Below are 19,682 nucleotides of genomic sequence, written 5' to 3'. Positions count from 1 at the left end.
CCACCAAACCAAAAGATCTGATGGAGTAGTGTAGTCTGTGGAATATCTTCGACAAAGGTGTTAGTATATTGTAATACAACTTTTGTTTTTGTGTGTGCTTCTATGCAAAGATAGGGCCAGTTGTTCCTTGAGGCAACCTCAAGTGTAGCACTTTGGAATTCAAATTCCAGCTATTGACACTGGTTTAAAATGTAATTGCATCTCCACTCGAATTTTTACCTCTCACAGTCTCTTTTATTTCCCCAAGATGACCATAAAACACCATGACATTTAAAATACAGTATAACAGGTATAACAGGCAACTATAAAATCACAGAGCTGTATTGACTTCTCATGGTCCTTCATGTTTGTAATTGCCATTATCACTGACAGGTGAAAAAAAATAAAAATACAATAACAAAATCTCCTCGCGTGCTACTAAAATGACACATTAAAGAAAAGACATTAATTAACGGAAAGTTATTCATGAAAATCGCACTTAATACTACAGAGATCTGTCACATTATGTACATTCTCCAAAGAGATTTGGCTTGATTTGTCATTCAAAACAGTTCAGAAAACACAGATATTTTTTAATCTAGTAAAACAGACACACAACACACACACACACACACACACACACACACACACACACACACACACACACACACACCCCCCCCCTTGTTTTTATATCATTGTGGGGACCCTCCATAGACTTCTATGCATTTTATGGATTTTATACAGACCTAACGATAATATCTGTCCCCTAACCCTACCCCTAAACCTCACAGAAACCTTTTTACATTTTCAAAAAAGTGTGCTTAATAAGCCATTTAGTATGTTTAATAAGCCATTTCCCTCATGGGGACTGCTGGCAAGGCCCCACAAGGTAGGTGATCTCAGATTTTACTATCCTTGTGGGGTCATTTGGTCCCCACAATGTAGTATAAATATGTACACACACACACACAGATTTAATTTGAAGCATAAATGCAGTTTTGTTTTTCAGTATGTATAAAAACCCACAGTGTAAAATAATACCTTAAAAATGCTTCATGTTTCATTCAAGTCAAAAATATTATTTAAATTATTTTCTATCAACTTGACTGCATTAATTTACACCTATAAAAGTCATTTTAAGGGTCAAGTCAGCTATGTAGAAATACCTAATTTAGCTCCATAAGGAATACCTCATTTAGCTCCTTAAGGTAACAACATTTTAACTTTTTACTGTGCAAAGTCTGCACTATAGGTGAACATTCAGAATTAAGTTTTCACTCAAAAAGGAGTAGTTTTCCGTTTAACATGAGGACATTTTCACAGAGTTTAATATTTCAAGAGTTACATAGGTTTATCTGTTTTAATAGAAAATATTTTTTTATTTATTTTTTAGCTGTGGAGGCCCTTTTGTGGACACATTACACAGATGAGTCATTAACTGGTTGTGCCATACCAGTGGCAAAACAAACAGCACTGTGGACGGTATGGAATGACAATTTTTCCATGTCTTTCTCACCAGCCCCAAAGAAACAACCTCTTCTTAAAGAATCTATAACTGTTGTGTTACAACAAGCTAGAATTACACTCACACCAACTTCCTTATAGTCTTTTAATACCATTTTAAGGGTGCTCACTCCTGTTGTGTCTATTAAGGAGATGGAGGAGCAGTCCAAGATGATTGTATGAAAATCAAACTCTTTTGAAATCAAGTTTATACTAACATCTCCGTTTGTTTGCTCCAGTCCATTGGTCTTCTTTGCAGCCTTTTCTCTTGCTTTTTTCTCCAGCTTTCTTCTGCGGGTTATTTCAAGGAATGGCTCAAGATCTATTGCTTTGTATAATGATTTTAGAAAGAAGTCTTTGTTGGCATAGAAGAGAGGGGCCTGAAATCTGAAGATCTTGACTTTTGGAACTGGCAAAAGATCATCATATTCTTCCATGTCCTCATAGTCATTGGTTTGTTCAATTTGTCCCAGTAGTGCAACCTTAGGATTTTGAGTCTGGACCACCACACAAATCATGGAAAAGACCACCCCAATCAGCAATCCAATCTCCACACTAATTAGAGCAGATGAGCTCATGGTAACCATCCAGACAACTGCTTCAATCTTGCTTTCACGCCACTGCTTAGGGACATCTTGAAATTTATGCAGGGCGCCCCTCAGACTGACAATGATAATGCAGGCGAGGACACACTTCTGCAGTGCATAGAAAAATGGTGCAAAAAAGAGGAGGACTAAAAGAACCACTAAGGCACTCACTACACTGGAGACCTGAGTCTGGCATCCTGTTGAGTCTTTAACCATTGTTTTGGCAAGAGCAGCACTTGTAGTGAAAGAATGGAAAAAAGATGGAATTATATTGCAGAACCCAATTGCTATCATTTCTTGGTTGGGCCTAACTGTGTAACCGTTCTTTTTAGCAAACATCTCTGACAGGGAAACGGTAAATGCAAAACTGATGACAGCTAATGGAATGGCATCAAATGCTACCCTGGGCATCAGTTCAATGCTGGGCACCTTTGGGGGAATGAAACCAGTTGGAATGGCACCTGAGATACTAGAGCTATACTGTCCATTTAGATCAGCAAAGTGGGAAACTATAGTGGCAACTCCCACTACTACCAGTTCTGTGGGAAGTGGTATCTTTATACGGTCCTTGTACCGATCCTGTAGCTCCTTTCCTGCAACCAGTACTGTAATGCAAATGGCACTTGTTATCAAATCACAAAAGTTTGTCTTGTGAATGTTTTTGAAAATGTTGATCCAAGTGACCACAACTGTGCCATAGCCTTGGTGGCGAGGGATCTTAAGGCCAAGCAAGTACTTAGCCTGGACAGTGAGAATAGTGCATGATGCACCAGTGGCAAAGCCATCAAGCATAGGGGCAGAGAGATAAACTGAGACAAACCCAAGCCTAAGCACGGCCATCAGTACCTGAGGAAGAAATACAACACGTGAATGCAATGACCTGCATCTTTGTTTTGTTATGCAGATATAATTTAATTTACACCAAAATGAAAATTCTGTCATGATTTACTTAATCTCATATTGTTCCAAACCAATATGACATACTTTTTCCGTAAAACACAAAAGGTGAAATTATGAAGCATGAATTGGTCATACTTTCCATGCAATTACACACACTGGGGACTGGAGTGTTCAGGCTTCAAAAAACATGCAAAAGCACCATAAAAGTATTATAAAAGTAGGCCATACGACTCATGCGTTATATGAATGACTTATATTTCTGACTGCTCCTCATACAAAGCTATTGCATGACTTCAGAATACTCTGAATATAGCACTGGAGTTGAATGATACTTTTATGGTGTGTCCTTTTTAAAGCTTGAAAATCAGTTCCCATTAATTGTAACTGCATAGGGAAAAAACTACCAGTACAATCCTTAAAAATTTCTCCTTTTGTGTTCCACAGAAGAAAGAAGGTCATGTGGATTTGGAACGACATCAGGGTTGAGTAAATGATGATAGAATTTTTGAGTGAATTCATCCTTTAAGAATTTAGAGTACGTACCTGGTAGACACCAGCAAGGAACGTTAAAGCTGCAGCAATACTAATGGCATAGCATTCCTTTCCACATTCCATATTCAACGCCATGATCTTCAAGTTGACTACAGTGCTGTTGGTGTCTCCAGTGCCATTTAACCCAACGTCAAACGCATTTTGCTTAGTGTCTTCATTCATATCAAAGCCTGCTAGATAGACCTCTCGGTCCACAACTTGTCCAACCATCAGACTCATGAGGCTGAATATACCCACTGACACATGTCTTGATGTCCCCATGAAAAAATATATGATGTTTGAAAAAAAGGATGTGTATAAGCCATAGATAGGATCCAAGCCAGCCAGAAGACAGTAAGCGATGGCTTGAGGAATTAATATGATGCCAATAATGAGCCCAGACATCACATCGCCCCAAATATATTCCTTTACTTTGTACTTTGGAAGCCATTGCACTACAGGGAAGAGGCCTGTTAGAGTACTCTTCACTTTAGGTACTGAGCAGGAGAGGTTTCGCTGCAACTTGGCCTTGATAATCTCACTAATTCTTCTCCTCTGTCGTATTTTGCGCTTCAAAGGGCCTACAGCCACCGACTTTAGGTCCTCCATGGCTTCCAGTGATGAGCAGCCCATCATACACTGATGAGGCTTTTAGGACATCTCCTGAAAAGGGACAAAGGGATCTTTGATCAAAAAGTGGTCTCCAAGATCAAACAGGATGCTTAGGGGAAATTGATTAATCACTGTGCATAGAGTGAATGTAAAAATTAGTAACACGAGTTAACACAATTATCAAAGTTGATACACTAATCAGTTCTTCAGGTATCATTAAGTGCTTGTGACAAGATTAACCAATCGTTAGTAATGATTCTTACAAATTTCCCTTATCACTGAGTCTACAGCTGCAAAACCAGGAAACAAAGCTTGATCTCACCTACTGTACCGTTTAATGATTCATCACCTAACACTATTATACGGTTTATTGACATTTACAAAATTGAATGTATTTGCAGAAGTACATGGTAGTATTACGGTGGTAATTATGGTAAAATACCTTACCTTTCATAGTCAGTAAAAATAAGCAGCAACCTTCACTCAACACATGACAAGTAGAAATGTAATATTTGCACCAATGTACCACAACATATGCATCTGTGTGCTTACCAGAGGGAAGAGGCTGTTCAAAGCAATTTAGTACCAGAGTTATAATGTCCAATGTCTCATTAGTTAATATGTTCCCAGGACTGATTCATCAAACAGGGAGCAGTTAAAATCTCTGCCGTTGAACCGTCATGGATGTGCCTATCCTTCTTGACAATGAAAGAAAATGGACTTGAACCAAATCAAACTCTGTGCATGCTATCGAAATATTCAGGTTGCATTTCTCATAAAAAGTTCATAAAATCTCCACCTAAACATAAGACAATTTCCATGTTGTTATCTCATAAAGTTTATAGGTCTATAATTTAACTGCCATTGACATACGAAAACTATTCTGTTTCCTCTGCAAATTTTCCTTTAAAAATGTAAAGATGCTCAAGGTATCTGGAAAAAGACTGTTAGGACATAAGAGGGAGAAATTACAATCTAAGTGATAAACTAGTAAATGCAACACTCACCTCAATAAGTGGTCTGTTAAAGACACGACCACAAAAGTTGCATGAGTTATAAAAAAGAACAAAGCTCATATTTATGCAGTCACCTCTCTCTGCCCCGCCTCCCTCTAGCAAAATGAAATGCAATGGTGCAACTCAGTAGCCAAAAAACCTTGATGCAGTCCCCCCTTCCAGCCATCATTTGTTTTCATTGGCTGAAGAAGAAGAAGGTGGTAGTTTTGTGTCCCCTCTTGGGTTAAACATATGCTAGTTTGTAATGCACTGCATTGTGCAATAGTGGGGCATCCTGACAATGGGGTGCAAAGAGTCAATCTTTTATTGGTTCTTATCAGACAGAGCAAAACATTTCTGTTCAGACATAATCTAATTCCACGAACACAATGAAAATAACGGAATCAAAGTTTCATCTGAACCGTTTAGTTAAATGAGTTATAGAGTGGCTTAGAGAACTAGTCATAGAAGTGCAGGCAATGCAAAGACGGTCAATGACTTGTAATGTCCAAAAGATACACTGCTGTAAGATCTTTGATTATTTAGTTTCTCTGGCCTTTTTCTTTTTTTATGAAATTACTTTTACAGTCTATTCAAAATGTAAAATTTCATGCTGACTTGAAGATATCAAGGTGCCATTGTTTAATTCTTTGTGCATCATCAGAACCATGATAATTAGTGGCTCCATGGCACTATACTGCGTGAAATTGTGTTAAATAAGATTTACATTTAGGATGACTCAATCAAATAATTCTGTCACTTGTTGTAAATGTTCTGCTTTTAAATAAAGGTCCCTCGTGATGGGTGCCTCACAGAAATAATGGTGTAGGAGCATTTTATCAGTGAAAAGCTTTAAAAGGTTAATGGCAATCATGGTATTATAGAATATTTGAAAAGTTTACTCAAAAAGTGTACTCACTGGTTATATTTGTGGATTTGCAAGTTTCTGACATCAGGGGAAAGAGTATGATTTTGTCATATACTTTGGTTATTTTTTTCTTTTTCTATTACTTCATTATGTATTACTGTTATGTCAATAAATAACAAAAGGCCAGTTCAGGGAATCTCTCAGTTTCATTCTACGAACTGTGAGACTCCATTGTAATGTGGTGGAAAGACTCTGAATTTAAGAATAATTTTGTCCTTTCTGGTTATTTTTTTACAGTCATTCCTTTGTCGAGTCTGGCAGGCTGTATAGTAAGATATCCACTCTGTCCACTCTATATGAAAGTTATGAGGCATGCAATTTAAGTTATGAATGAACGACATGGACAGACCAACCAAATATGGTTCTTGGCAAAATCATGAATTCCCATTTTCAGGCATTCTGCCCAGTGTAGTGGAAAATAAATTTTGATAATGTGTGGGGACTGGTTATTTGCCACATTTTGTAAAGCATCTGAAAATCAATAAAATTATGAATGAATAAAATTGTCATAATTATGTCATTAAATAAATGAAACACAACATATTACATGACATAAATGTGGAAAATGTCTGGCAGCAGTACATTTCCTATTAAGGGTTATTGTGCTATCATACTAATAAAGGTTGCCTGTTCTAAGAGGAAGCCCTCCCCCATATATTTCCTGAGAAAGAATATCTTGGGACAGAAACAGGGACTCACCCTTATAGGAGCGGATGAGTAGAACGGAGAACACATTTGCCATGCCTTCACTGCTGTATTTCCCTATATGCAGTTGCTGCCTGGTTAGCTTGGCTGAATGCAGAAAAGGATTATGGGTAAATATGTTGCTTTGGTTGCTTAACCCTCAGCAACCAATCATAGACAGATAGAGATAGAGGAAGAGAGAGAGTGAATGGGAAGCTGTGGGTTGCTGCTGAGCTGATCACCATAGAAACAGTGCCACCCACAGTCACCAGATAGAATTTCTGAATATATGGCTGAATGCATCTGAGGATGACTTGTGCAATGTATTCTGCTAGAAGAAATAAGATCACATTCTCTTTGCTTAACTTAACTATTGCACTGATGCTAACTTTTCTTTCCCATGTGTAGTCTACACTTAGTTAGCATACATTTGATGATTATCTGTATAGACATGACTTCACCATGATTCATTCATTAGTCTGCTCACATATACTGCCAATACATTGTGTTAATCAGTATTTTTTGCCTTGTTTTTCAGTGGAGATATCTAAACATCCTTAAAACAAGATGAATTTACTTGAGAAGCAAAATTGTGTAAGATAATAAGACTTGTTTTCAGATAATACATCTTGAATTAAGTTTATTTCCTTGGTTCATTGGCAATTTCTTATTTTAGGAATAAATCTAACAAAATTTAGTGAGGTTTATGCTTAAAACAAGTAAAAAGAATTTGCCAATGGAGTATGAAAAATGTACTTAATTCAAGATACATTCTCTGAAATTTTAGATATTTCTACTGGAAAACAGGACACTTTTATTTGTTGTGTACACTTGCAGTGGATTAGTACAATGTATTTCTTAGAACAAGACTACTGCCTTTATTATTATAATTGAAATGCATACTAGATTTATTGGCAGGGCTTCAGTATATTGTAAGTGTACTATGCACTGTACTACATATTATCTATTAATGCTTGAACATCATAATTCAAATTCTGCAGATTTAATGCAACAAACATCCGAGTATTTAGTCCTACAACATGTTGTGAGAACAGAAAGTCCTTTACTTATTAACTCTTTAAAAGAAGCCTAACAAGTTTACATGGAAATGTTTAAATAAGCTCAGTTTAAACCAACCAAGTTACTCATTGCAAACTCTTCCTGGGAATGTCTTCTTGTCATAGATGTAAGGTGAATATGGGGAAAGAGGAACAAAGGGTAAAGTGGGACAGTTAAGCTGAGGCAACAGTTAAAATTCATTACTAAACTAATTTTTGGGAAGTCATCAATAAACTCCTTGAGCTTTTAAGTTGATGAGTTAACTTTAGCATGCATGGCAGAGCTCCTTTCACGACTACCGATGGGAAAAGCAATTGTAAAGAAACTGATAGAAATTTGAGGTAAATCTTGTTAAGGGTATAAAAGAGTAAAATTTCACTTAAAGTTGCTGTAAGTGATTTTACCTGAAAAAGGTGCCATGAAATATCACACCTGTCTCTGTAACAGCTTGTTAAACAGCGGGGGGAAAGATGTCTGTGGGCCACGATCAGATTTTTAGTTTAGCCAGTCAGAAGACTTTCTGTTTGTCAGTCATTGTGTTTTTTCACATGACAGCCAATCAACAACAGCTAGTCTGGTGGAAGTCCCACGTACAATACCTTTATTAACTGTAAATGTTAGATATAATGATTCATGATGTAAAGGGTTATCAGAAAATGTAATTCCAAATAATTTGTTGATAATTTCTATAGAGTCATTTTTCCTGTGTCCCACTTTACCAGGCATAATGTCAAAGTGGCAATTGGTGATACTGGTAAAGTTAAAGATGAGTCATGAGTTTATTAATTACTAAGTTTCCCACTTTGACAATACAAGGGTCCTACTTTACCAGAATTGCCTGAGAAAATCGGGGATTTCTCAAGGTTCTCCCGAGTACTTAGTATTTAATCATTTTTGCATTTGACTAAGGTTGGAGACATCCTAAGATTTCTGAAGCTCAGGTCATATGGCATTTGAATCATAATTAAAAATGCAAGGACAAGTAACATTTCCAAAAGTGTCCCATTTTGTCCATATCACCCTACCGGATTACATATATATGCTAAAATTATATTCTGTGTTTGCCTGACTGATTTGTTCATTTAGTGCCTTTTTTTGCTGTACAAGATTCATATGACCTTTCAAAGATATGTTTTTCAACAGCAAATAGAGCATGAACCCAAGTTAATTATCTTTTAAACCCAGGTCAGTATGTTCATTATATTTGCTGACATTCTGCCATCTTGTTAATGTTCATGAATGGTTTGGCAGTACTGTAACTATGGTTACTCATTGCTTTTATCACAGTGTTCTAAAAATGTCTGATGTTGCAATGCACTTCAGTGAATTTTCATGGCTGCAGTTCTGTAAATGGTTCCCAGAGATAGCAAATTTACTAGGGTTTGCCATTGAATTGCTTCTTTTTGGTTGGCATTAACGAAAAGTACTTTGTTATTATTTATAACTAAAGAATCTGTCTTCATGGAGAACCATACAATGTCATAGCACCATTCAGCTTGATTCAGCTTCCCTATTGCAGGACATTACAGAAATAGCATGATAGCATCTCCGTTTGTATTACTGTTTAATCATTGCAGCATGTACTTGCACGTAGAATGCTTGAAGGTAATGTAATTTCTGTGCTACTAGCAGCACCAAACAGCAACACTGTAACCTGGGAAAGATCCATATGTCCATATGTTGGTCCATACAATGCAAGTAAATGGTGGCCAGAACTCTGAAGGTCCAAATAGCACAGAAAGGTAGCATAAAAGTAATACATACAACTCCAGTGGTTAAATCCATGCCTTAAGAAGTGATATGATAGGTATGAGTAAGAAACAGATCAATATTTAAGTCCTGTTTTCCTATAAATCTCCACCTTTGACCAGCCACGACCAGCAGAGTACAAAAGAAGAGGAATGTGAAGGTGAAAGTGGAGATTTATAGTAAAAACAGGACTTAAATATTGATCTGTTCTTTAGCCACACCTATAATATCGCTTCAGAAGACATGGATTAAACCACTGGAGTTGTAAGGATTACTTTTATGCTGTCGTTATATGCTTTTGAACCTGCAGAGTTCTGGCCATCATTCACTTGCACTGAATAGGCCAGCAGAGCTGAGATATTCTTCTGAAAATCTTTGTTTGTGTTCTGCAGAAGAAAGAAAGTTATACACATCTGGGATGGTATGAGGGGGAGTAAATCATGAGAGAATTTTCATTTTTGGATTTAAGTAATACATCTTAAGGAAGCTGTGCCAGACATCCAGTCTGGAATTTTCTACATCATGTTTACCTACATTATCATGCAAGTTTGACCAAGCTTTAAAAGCCCCTTACATGCATGTCATTAACCCTGACTCTCTCCAGAAAAGACTCAGCTCAGTACAGACAATCTGTTCTGTCTACAGGAGACACCAGCTGGCCTGAAAATACTTACTGGCAGTCATAACAAGAACAGTACACAGAAGGTAATAACCTGTTGTACTGTAGGTAAATCTGTCAAAGGCTTCATTGTAGATTGGGGAGATGGAGTCTTTGCCATTGGCTAGGCCTCAGATGACCATGGATAACCATAAACAAGATAAGCTCATACCTACTTAGGTTTTTTTTCTTTGAATCCTAAAATGTTATTGCAATGGCAACATGTATATTAACAGTGTGATTGGTCTGCAAAACACATGCCTGAAATTATCACTGAAACTCAAGTTTGAAAGATCTACTTATTAAATTCATATCACAATGGAAATCCTCAAATTAGGGTCTCTTATAGTAGGGCATATTTTCAGAATGTTGGATGGAGATGCTTCTTTAAGGAGGCCTCAGGCATATTTGACTCTTGACTATTGTTTTTTGTTGTTTTCAATCTTTAAACATCTACATAAAATATTCTCAAACTTGCAAAACATTTAAATACAGATTTTTATGCCTCAAATAATATCTGTGATGATTGTCACCCCAACACTTCAGACCCACAAATGATTTCAGCATGTACCAATCACATGACAACCTAGCTAGAATATGATAATGAGACTTTATTGTGATGGAGCAAGAAATGTAAACACCAGAACCTGGGTGTCCCACATTATTCAATGTCCCAGATTTACTCAATTCCCCTCTATAGTGGGTAATTCATTTTCTGCATAAACGTTTGTCAGTTTGAATGGGCTTCCTCACTTCTCTGAGAGAATGAGCTGGAGTTTTCCCATTTGTTTTCAAGAGTTGTCTACTGTCAGTTTACAGGAATTATCGTCTGTAAAGCCTTGGTGTTGACAACTAAGTGGATGACCGTCTTCTTTTAGAAACACAACACCTCTCCCATTTGAACCCAATTAGATCTCAAGAGGCCTCATAAACTTTAACCTTCTACAGACATTTTTCCCATAGTCATACCAAAAGAAATATAATAAAACATTGCTTACAAAAGATGCATTCCGAAGTGTATATCCTTTGTAATATATTTTTTAAATGTGATAAAAATGCATAACCATCCCCCCTGCCCTATTTCCTTCCCTAAATAATTCCAAATGAGTTTAGTTTTATTTAAAAAATATTTATTGTCACAGAAACAACACAACATTCCCTTGAGTTAAGATGCTTCAAATGGACTCTCCCTGATGCATGATGATTTCTTCTTGCATATCTATAACACTGGACGGCCAAGGATGACTCTTCTCATGCCAGCATGCTAACTGAATCCCTCTTAGTTTGTTCCAAGAGCTTAGCAAGCCCCTGCAAAATAAGAGATGGAAAAAATCAGGACAGCCGACATGACAGGATCATATTTTTCTCTTACTTCAAAAATAATTCACATTTAGGCTGTATCTGCATAGTTCACCCAAAAATGAAAATTGTGTCATCATTTACTCACCCTCATATTGTTCAAATCCAATATGACTTTCTTTCTTCCGTGGAACTTACAAGGTGTTCAGGCAGAATTTTTAGTCTCAGTCACCATTCACTTTCATTGTATGGAAAAAGATACATTGAAAGTGAATGGTAACAGAGGCTGACATTCTGCCTAACATCTCTATTTGTGTTTCACAAAATTATGTAATTCTACAGGTTTGAAACAACATGAGGGTGGATAAATGACGGATTTTTCTTTTTTCAGCTTTTATCCTTTTAATTTTTTTTGCACACAAATTCTACTCTATGCCTGTTTGACTGCTGTCAAGTGGACATACCGGACTGCAGCACGGGCTGGAACTGACCAGCCATGCAGATCTCTTCCTGTTTTTGCCGAACAAGGCGCTGAATTGTGGGGGGCAGGCCACGGGGGTTTCGTGAGAAAATCAGGGCATAGCCGTCATCGCATGTGCCATCGTCCTTCAGGGTGCGGCAAGCATAGGTGATGGCATAGTTGTCATAGTCTGTGTCGATGACCCAATAGTTGTCACCTATATAAAGAATAAACCAGCCAAAGTAAGTCAAACACTTGTGAAAGCAAGACAGCTTGCTTATTTTCTGATGTTGAACCACTGGAGCATATGTGCATCAGTTGTTTGTTGTAATGGGTATAGGATGTTTTAATGTGAGCGTTTTCTTACCTCCACTAGACAGGTAACTAGCCAGGCCCTGGTAGTTCATGAACATTTTGCTAGGAGTGGCAGGGTCAGGCACGCTATACTGGGCAGCCATGTCAGCACACACAACCCAGAATCTGTGGACAGGTAGCAGGATTAGCATTAGCATGTGATGTCATCACCATTTTAATTTGGATTCTAGATCAAATGTGATGGAATTGGAGACTTATGTAATTAAAATGAAAATTATAATATTAATATTAGCATTAGCATGTGATGTCACAACTATCTTATATTCAAACTTGGTTTCTAAATTAAATTATGAAATTGGACCCTTAGGAATTTTACCATACAGATTCATCATTAATTCACTAACCCAAAAAGAGTTACGCGGCCCTTGGAAGAGGCAGTCATGGTGCCGTCATCATCAATGGTGTATTCAGCAGAAATGTTGTCCTGAAGGAAGAGTCCCTCTGGGTCTTTCTTCTGCTGAGCATACCATTTGCCTGCATACTACAAGATACAGTTCACCAGGTCAAATCAACCTTTTTGTCTTACATTAACATTTTAAGTATTATATAAAATAATAAGCAAACTTATGTCCCGTCTGAGCTCATTCAGACGGCATACATACTCGCTTTGGGTCAAAGTTCTCCTTGACTGTAAAACTGTCCACCACGCAGGATGCAGACCAAGAACGCTCAACATAGGACAGGAAAAACACCAGCAGGGCAAACTTGTAATATTCCATTCTGTGCAACACAGGTGAAGCAGTCACTTAAACAACCTCTGTTAACTGTGCAAACATTCTAATCAAGACATTAGCTTGCTCTAACAGTCAGGATCTTTTCATGAGAAATTCTCCTTCAAGTATTTCTCTTGTTAACAATTACAGTTACTGGTGCACTGGACTGCAGTTTAGTTAACCACATGGCCAAAAGGACATATACAAAAGCATGGACTTACCTGTTTGTTTTGATGTTGTTTGGAGTGAACGAATTGATGCTGTCTTTATGAGGCTAGGCTGTGTTGTCTACACTTTGCAAGAGCCCTTTTATACCAACTCTACAGGCAGGCTTATTGGTTATTTTCACTTCTTGTGACTAATTAAGGTTCTTAAATCGACGGTTAATCCGGTTGTAGAAATCCTCACTGTAATCTGGCTTCTCAGTTGAATCCTCTCATGCTTGCCATATAAACAATTAATGCTTTATATAACAAAGTGGAATATAGTAAGACTTTGTTTAACTACACAAAAAGAAAACCTCTACAGGAACAGTGTTAAGTGAAGCTCACATAATATATATATATATATATATATATATATATATATATATATATATATATATATATATATATATGTAAAGGGGGTTAAATCTATGAAGTAAAAGTAATTTTTGATCATTTTAGTGAATAAAAACAGTGAAAACTGTTTTATGGGATGTTTTCCTTCACAGATTACAATGAGCTAAACTCATGTTAAACTCTTATATCCCTTGGCAAATTAAAGAGTTACTGGTCTATATCATCCCATCACAAATTATGAAGTGAAGCTAGAATGTAAACTAAGTTTGGAAAATTCTTAACAAGTATATTGTTGCAATATAGGCTAATATAACATTTTGCACTTTCAAGTTTAAGTCTACATCCTTGTTAAAATTTCAACTAATAATGAGAGAAACAGTGCAAGATAAACAAGAAGGCTAAATTAAATTGGTCAATTAAGTTGTTATTATTGAAGTTTTCTTGTTCTAAAATCACTCCTGTGAACTTGTTAGGTTTCCAGTATAGAACAAGTTTAAGCTAATGCAGAATATACTTATTGTCTACTAATCAGAAAAAAGACCTAGCACGTGTACTCCATTGTTTTGGTGGAAGGACTGTGATTGTTGATTTGGGTGGTGATGGTGCATTTTCCAGTATTATTTTGATTACAGTAGGCTCCTAGTGGCTTAGCGCTTGTTTGATGAGATGGACATGATTACGAAGCAGCTTTCCTCATCATGAGAATCCATTATGCAATAATGTATATGGCACTTAGTAGTAGATTTATATGCTGTGGTCACATCAGTCTCACATATAGCAAGTTTTTAGAGGATTGTTTACTGTATAGTAACTGCATCATTTTGTTATAAAAACCAGGTATAGTAATTAAATATATAATCTTTCTTTACCCTCAGCTATCCTGGCATGATGTAATTACACCACAGCAATATACTGTAAACACATTTTATTTATCAGATATTCTGTTCCATATTTCTTCATTATGGTGCTCTACCTAGTCTCCCTCATGAGATCATAAAACCTTTATTGTTTAAAAGCTTTAAAGTGTTCACTTTTTTAAAGTAGTAATCAATTGACAAGTTTAACAGTTGTATGTTATTGGCTGTTGATAGCTGCTGAGGATGTTCTTAAGCAATTTATGTCTAAATAGAAATGAATCATGTGTACAGAGATTATATTGTTCAATCTAGAGGAATGAAAAACAACAACAAATGACACATTTAAAAACACACACACAAAAGTTTAATTTGTTGTTTTTTATTCCTCTTTTTATTCCTCCTGTACAATATGATCTTTGTAAATATAACTAATATTTATTTAGAAGTAAATTGTTCTAGAACATCTTCAGAAGCCTTTTGCTGGGCTGTTCTTGTGACTACTTCCTGTTCCAACACATATAATTTCAGACTGAGTGGCCAACAATTGCTGAATTAACAGTATTAGGATTGTGGGGCCACAGGTATGACAGGCTACAGCACTGAGAACTATTGGCTCAGGCACAACTGTGTCCTAAAGGAACTTTGGTCTCAGTTGGGGTGATTCAGACATCACATGCGTCCATACAGTGGCCAGTATGCTGGAGAAGTAAATGTTCCCATTGCATAATGTATATTTTCGGTAGGTTCAGGCTTAAGCTTCACGGGTAATTACATAGTGGGGGTGTCATTCATCTATTTTCATTCACATGCTAGTTCAGTGTTTAGCTGTTTCTAAAGATGATACAGTATATAGCTTAAAACTACAACATACAGCTGACCTGGTTAACCTCTCCTGGCACAGAACAGAAACACAGCGTTATTATCTATTTGTAGGTTAGGTAGATTAGTTAAGTCCTTTTTATAGACCGTTATGTCTTTTTTTGGCCACAGCTTCTCAAGCTTTCAGCTATATACAGTATATGAATGTAAACAAATGATGATAAAGAAGTTTGTAGATGGCATTTGATGTTACAATGTAAAAAGTAACATTGTATATTTCAAAGGAGCTATTTCTACCTTACTTGACCATTAAAAATGACTTTGTGGGTGTGACCTAGTCAGGTTGATTTAATCCATTTAATTAATATTTCTGACTTGAATAAAACCAGTTAATTAAGATGTTTCCACATTAAGGCATTTTTGGGCTACTTGAAATAACTGTTTTACAGCATATGGTTCCTAATTCAATGGAACATATTTTCCTTTGCAAGTAATGACAACAAATTAGAGGATGGAGGTTCTTTACCCATCCACACAATGAAAGTGAATAGTGACTGGGGCTAACATTCATCTCATTTTCTGTTTCACAATAGAAAGACATACTGGATGGGTTTGGAACAACAAGAGGGTGAGTAAATGGTGACATACATTAAATGTTTGGGTGAACTAGCCCTTTAAAATTAAAGGACCACTCATTAATATTTTCCTCATTAAAAAAAGTTGTACTACTTAAGAAATGAATAGCAATTTTGAAACATATTTATAAAACCATGACCATGACCATTAGATGAAGACTCCAGTCATATCAATAACCTTATAAATTCTGTTTAAATCTACATGGAGAGGGTCTCCTCAAGGGGGCTGCCGTGTTACGATCACATGACCAGCTTAATATTTCTCGCTAAATTTCAGTAACCGCCCTGTTATTGGACACTTTCACTCATGGATTAAATGAATCACTGCTGACTCTGAAAAGTGAATAATGAACAGTCTGATCTCATGAACATTACGTGACCGTGGCACCATTTTTGTAAATCGAAATTATGTGCCTTAATACACGTTTTGCTGCAGTTTCCCAGTGATATGTCCAGCGGGGGGCTCCAAAGGCGAGTGGCATGTTGTCGTAATCAGACAAGGTTTTTAAGGTGAATATAAGATGGAGGTTTAAATTAGTAAAACGCACCTCCCTAACTTAAAACCTTAACCTAAACCTAACCAATAGTGTTCTAAAACTAAATGAGTGGTAGTCACAAAACAGACATCCTTACTGTAACAGGTAAAGGACGGGCAAGGAGGAGGCAGGAACCGGCTGAACAGTCATCATAAAGTTTAATGTAAAACTCAACTTAAAACAACATAAAACAAACATAGACACATGCAGCGCGGCCACGTGCGTGTCTCTCTCTCTCGAACTGGAGTCTCCGGCCCCCCTTTATCTCGCTCTCCTGCTGATCATCTGATTCAGCGCCAGCTGTGCACCCTCACGGCCTGGCCACGCCCTCCTCCTCGACACACTTACCCTAAATGTAACCAACAGTGTCTTAAATCAAACAAGAAAAAAAAAAAGAAAAAAAAAAAGAAATGAAAAGCACATTTTATTTTGTGTCGTTTCTGTCATTTTCGTCTCACGTGTCAGCTTGCGTGTCTGGCTGGTCTTGAACCGTGAATCTCATAGTCCAATGTCCAACACTATATCAGGTGAGCTACCATGAAAAATATGGATTATTGTAAAAGTGTTTCGATATCATAACATAGCAATGTGTGAGTAATAGTGCGAAAAATATGTTTATAAAGTCATAATCAGCCATTGCAATCGTGATTTGTGTGAAAGTGAATAAAACGTACAGTTGTTGTAGCACCTCTAGTGTTAATTTCACCTGGAAACTGCAGCGAAACATAGAATTTGGCACTTAAAAGTAAATTTGCAATAATGTAGTTATAGTAACGTTCATTCTGTGAGACAAGGTTAGCTGAATTTCTGCGGTTGGAATGATGCTGCATCCAAGCCTTTAAGTGTCAGTGTAAGTCTAAGAAGACATGCATAAAAAAGTGTGCACCTTTTAACAAAAAGTACTAATAACCAGTATGAGAACTGTAACAGGTTATGCCTAGAATTTATTTTATATTGTTTGAAATATTTAGAAATTACTGTTCAACAATTGCTTCTTGTTTAAACCTCTCTTCACAAATTTGGTGTCAAAATACATTAATTTCCTGGCAAATTACTGGTTTTTGTTCTGCAAATTAATGTCCCTAACCCAAATTTCCTTTCTTATAAATCTGAATTCCATTTCTCAAGGGATATCCTCACTCCCTACTAAATCATGGAGAAATGTATCCATAACCCTCTTGTTTTGTTTGTGGTTTACATGCACCTCACCTCATAAACCCTGAGGCTAATCCCCCATGTGTTCGGGCTTGCTCATTGCCAACCTAAACTATTCAAACAAAGGCACTTGTTACTGTAGGCTTACTACACACAAGTGCTGACCAAGCACAAGTTCCCTTTGCCACTTTGGCTGTCAAACTAGGCAAACTAGGCAAGTTAATGTCTTTTTTTTTTTTTAAATGCATCAGTTGCTTTCATGCTCCAGTTATGAGAAAGACACAGATTTATGTTGCAATGGAGTATTGTTTCGTCTTGTGGGTAAAATTTGTTGGTGGTCCAATTGGTTGACCAATATGTCTATCAAGATGATCATCTTCAAAAACTCTAAAATATTGCACATCTCCACAGTTTCTAGATTGTATATTGTAATGTCAAGTCAAGTCATTTTTATTTGTATAGCAGTTTTCACAACACACATCGTTTCTAAGCAGCTTTACAGAAAATCATGCATTAACAGAAAATGAAACTGTAATATCTGTAAAGTCTTAGAGCCATCATTGTGTAGTTTGATTAAATATGATTGTAAATTGTCTATAAAAATAAATAATTAAATAATTAAATAATAATTGTATTTAGAACCCCAGTGAGCAAGCTGAAGGTGGAAAGGAACACAAAACTCCATAAGATGTTGGTTGTTGGAGAAAAATAACCTAGGGAGAAACTAGGCTCACTGTGGGGGCCAGTTCCCCTCTGGTTAACCAGCATGAATATAATGCCAATATTAGTTATTTATGTGCAGTGCAAGTCATCGTTTAAAATTAGTAAACTAAGTAAGTGTTAAGGGACAGTGTTTATACAAAGATTTTTTATGAACTGTAAGATTAATGACTAATGTCTTTGAAGTCCATCCTGGATTAACTGCAGAACTGCACTAATCTGCATTTAGTCGTCATCACTCAGAGACACCAAGCAGGAACGGAGGTGGATCTGGCCGGCTCTGGTAACCTCGCGATATGAATCCCGAAGATGAGACAGGGAAACAAATAGAATAATATTAGTGTAGATGCCATTAAATTTTTTGCAGAGTTATAGAGCATGACAAATGTTTCTGATAAATGTTTCTGGTTCCGGCAGACCTAACTAAAGCCGCCTTATTGTGAGTTGATGGATAAATTAGGTGTATGCCTGGCTAAATAGATGAGTCTTTAGTCTAGACTTAAACTGAGTGAGTGTGTCTGCATCCCGAACAGTGTTAGGTTGACTGTTCCATAGTTTAGAATCCAAATAGGAAAATGATCTACCTAATTTTTTGTGGATATTGATATTCTAGGAACTATTAATAGCCAGAATTTTGTGATCGTAATGAACATGATAGAATATAGCATGGGAGAAGGTCACTTAAGTACTGCAGAGCTAAGTAAAGCTTTGTATGTGGGGGCCTGGGTAGCTCAGTGAGTATTGACGCTGACTACCACCCCTGGAGTCGCGAGTTCAAATCCAGGGTGTGCTGAGTGACTCCAGCCAGGTCTCCTAAGCAACCAAATTGGCCCGGCTGCTAGGGAGGTTAGAGTCACATGGGGTAACCTCCTTGTGGTCATGATTAGGGGTTCTCACTCTCAATGGGGCGTATGGTAAGTTGTGCGTGGATCGCGGAGAGTAGCATGAGCCTCCCGTGCTGTGAGTCTCTGCGGTATCATGCACAGCAAGCCACGTGATAAAATGCACGGATTGACGGTCTCAGAAGCAGAGGCAACTGAGACTTGTCCTCCCACCCAGACTGAGGTGAGTATCCACGCCACCATGAGGATCTACTAAGAAGTGGGAATTGGGTATTCCAAATTGGGAGAAAAGGGGATAAAATAAATAAATAAATAAAATAGCTTTGTACGTAGTTAACAAAATTTTAAAATTAATATGAAATTTAACAGGTAGCCAATGTAACGATGATAAAATGTGTTTAAAGTATGGTAAGGTGTAGCCTAACTCTTTTGTTTCATTTATTGTAACTGTGTCTAAGGTTGCATGTTGAGCAGATTTCAAATGTGACCAAGGTGAATTGGGACCTCACATGTACTATGAACTTCT

General features: G+C 37.0%; 2 protein-coding genes across 6 annotated transcripts; both read right to left on the bottom strand.

The window, feature by feature from the left end:
• Positions 1-212: 212 nt before the first annotated feature.
• Positions 213-6,837, bottom strand: LOC127431243 (sulfate anion transporter 1-like). Of its 5 annotated transcripts, none has more exons than XM_051681593.1 (4): positions 6,735-6,817; positions 4,665-4,807; positions 3,513-4,163; positions 213-2,915 (listed from the first exon to the last, which is right to left on the bottom strand). In XM_051681593.1, the coding sequence occupies exons 3-4, from the start codon at positions 4,134-4,136 to the stop codon at positions 1,398-1,400; spliced, it is 2,142 nt and encodes a 713-aa protein (XP_051537553.1). In that variant the 5' UTR covers positions 4,137-4,163; positions 4,665-4,807; positions 6,735-6,817; the 3' UTR covers positions 213-1,397. The 5 variants fall into 5 exon arrangements, with proteins under 5 accessions (XP_051537553.1, XP_051537552.1, XP_051537551.1 ...); XM_051681592.1 differs by having other exon boundaries at positions 4,665-4,802; positions 6,735-6,794; XM_051681591.1 differs by lacking the exon at positions 4,665-4,807 and having other exon boundaries at positions 6,735-6,837.
• Positions 6,838-11,302: 4,465 nt separating this feature from the next.
• Positions 11,303-13,348, bottom strand: LOC127430806 (purpurin-like). The gene is made up of 6 exons (XM_051680885.1): positions 13,254-13,348; positions 12,922-13,039; positions 12,664-12,800; positions 12,312-12,424; positions 11,949-12,161; positions 11,303-11,493 (listed from the first exon to the last, which is right to left on the bottom strand). The coding sequence occupies exons 2-6, from the start codon at positions 13,036-13,038 to the stop codon at positions 11,483-11,485; spliced, it is 591 nt and encodes a 196-aa protein (XP_051536845.1). The 5' UTR covers position 13,039; positions 13,254-13,348; the 3' UTR covers positions 11,303-11,482.
• Between the last annotated feature and the right edge of the window lie 6,334 nt (positions 13,349-19,682).

Source organism: Myxocyprinus asiaticus, chromosome 40, assembly GCF_019703515.2.
Source record: "Myxocyprinus asiaticus isolate MX2 ecotype Aquarium Trade chromosome 40, UBuf_Myxa_2, whole genome shotgun sequence".
NCBI classification, from domain to species: domain Eukaryota; kingdom Metazoa; phylum Chordata; class Actinopteri; order Cypriniformes; family Catostomidae; genus Myxocyprinus; species Myxocyprinus asiaticus.
The sequence above is the reverse complement of the archived record's forward strand: the minus strand, read 5'-3'. Positions and strand labels throughout refer to the sequence as shown.

What these genes read in the sequence shown, in the direction of transcription:
- LOC127430806 (XM_051680885.1), bottom strand. Translation starts at nt 13,038, where the DNA reads ATGGAATATTACAAGTTTGCCCTGCTGGTGTTTTTCCTGTCCTATGTT. An exon ending in AGAACTTTGACCCAAAGCGA is followed by an intron (nt 12,801 to 12,921) that starts GTATGTATGCCG and finishes TGTATCTTGTAG; the next exon opens with TATGCAGGCAAATGGTATGC. An exon ending in TAGTTACCTGTCTAGTGGAG is followed by an intron (nt 12,162 to 12,311) that starts GTAAGAAAACGC and finishes TTCTTTATATAG; the next exon opens with GTGACAACTATTGGGTCATC.
- LOC127431243 (XM_051681591.1), bottom strand. Translation starts at nt 4,136, where the DNA reads ATGATGGGCTGCTCATCACTGGAAGCCATGGAGGACCTAAAGTCGGTG. An exon ending in TCCTTGCTGGTGTCTACCAG is followed by an intron (nt 2,916 to 3,512) that starts GTACGTACTCTA and finishes TTTCTTCCTCAG; the next exon opens with GTACTGATGGCCGTGCTTAG.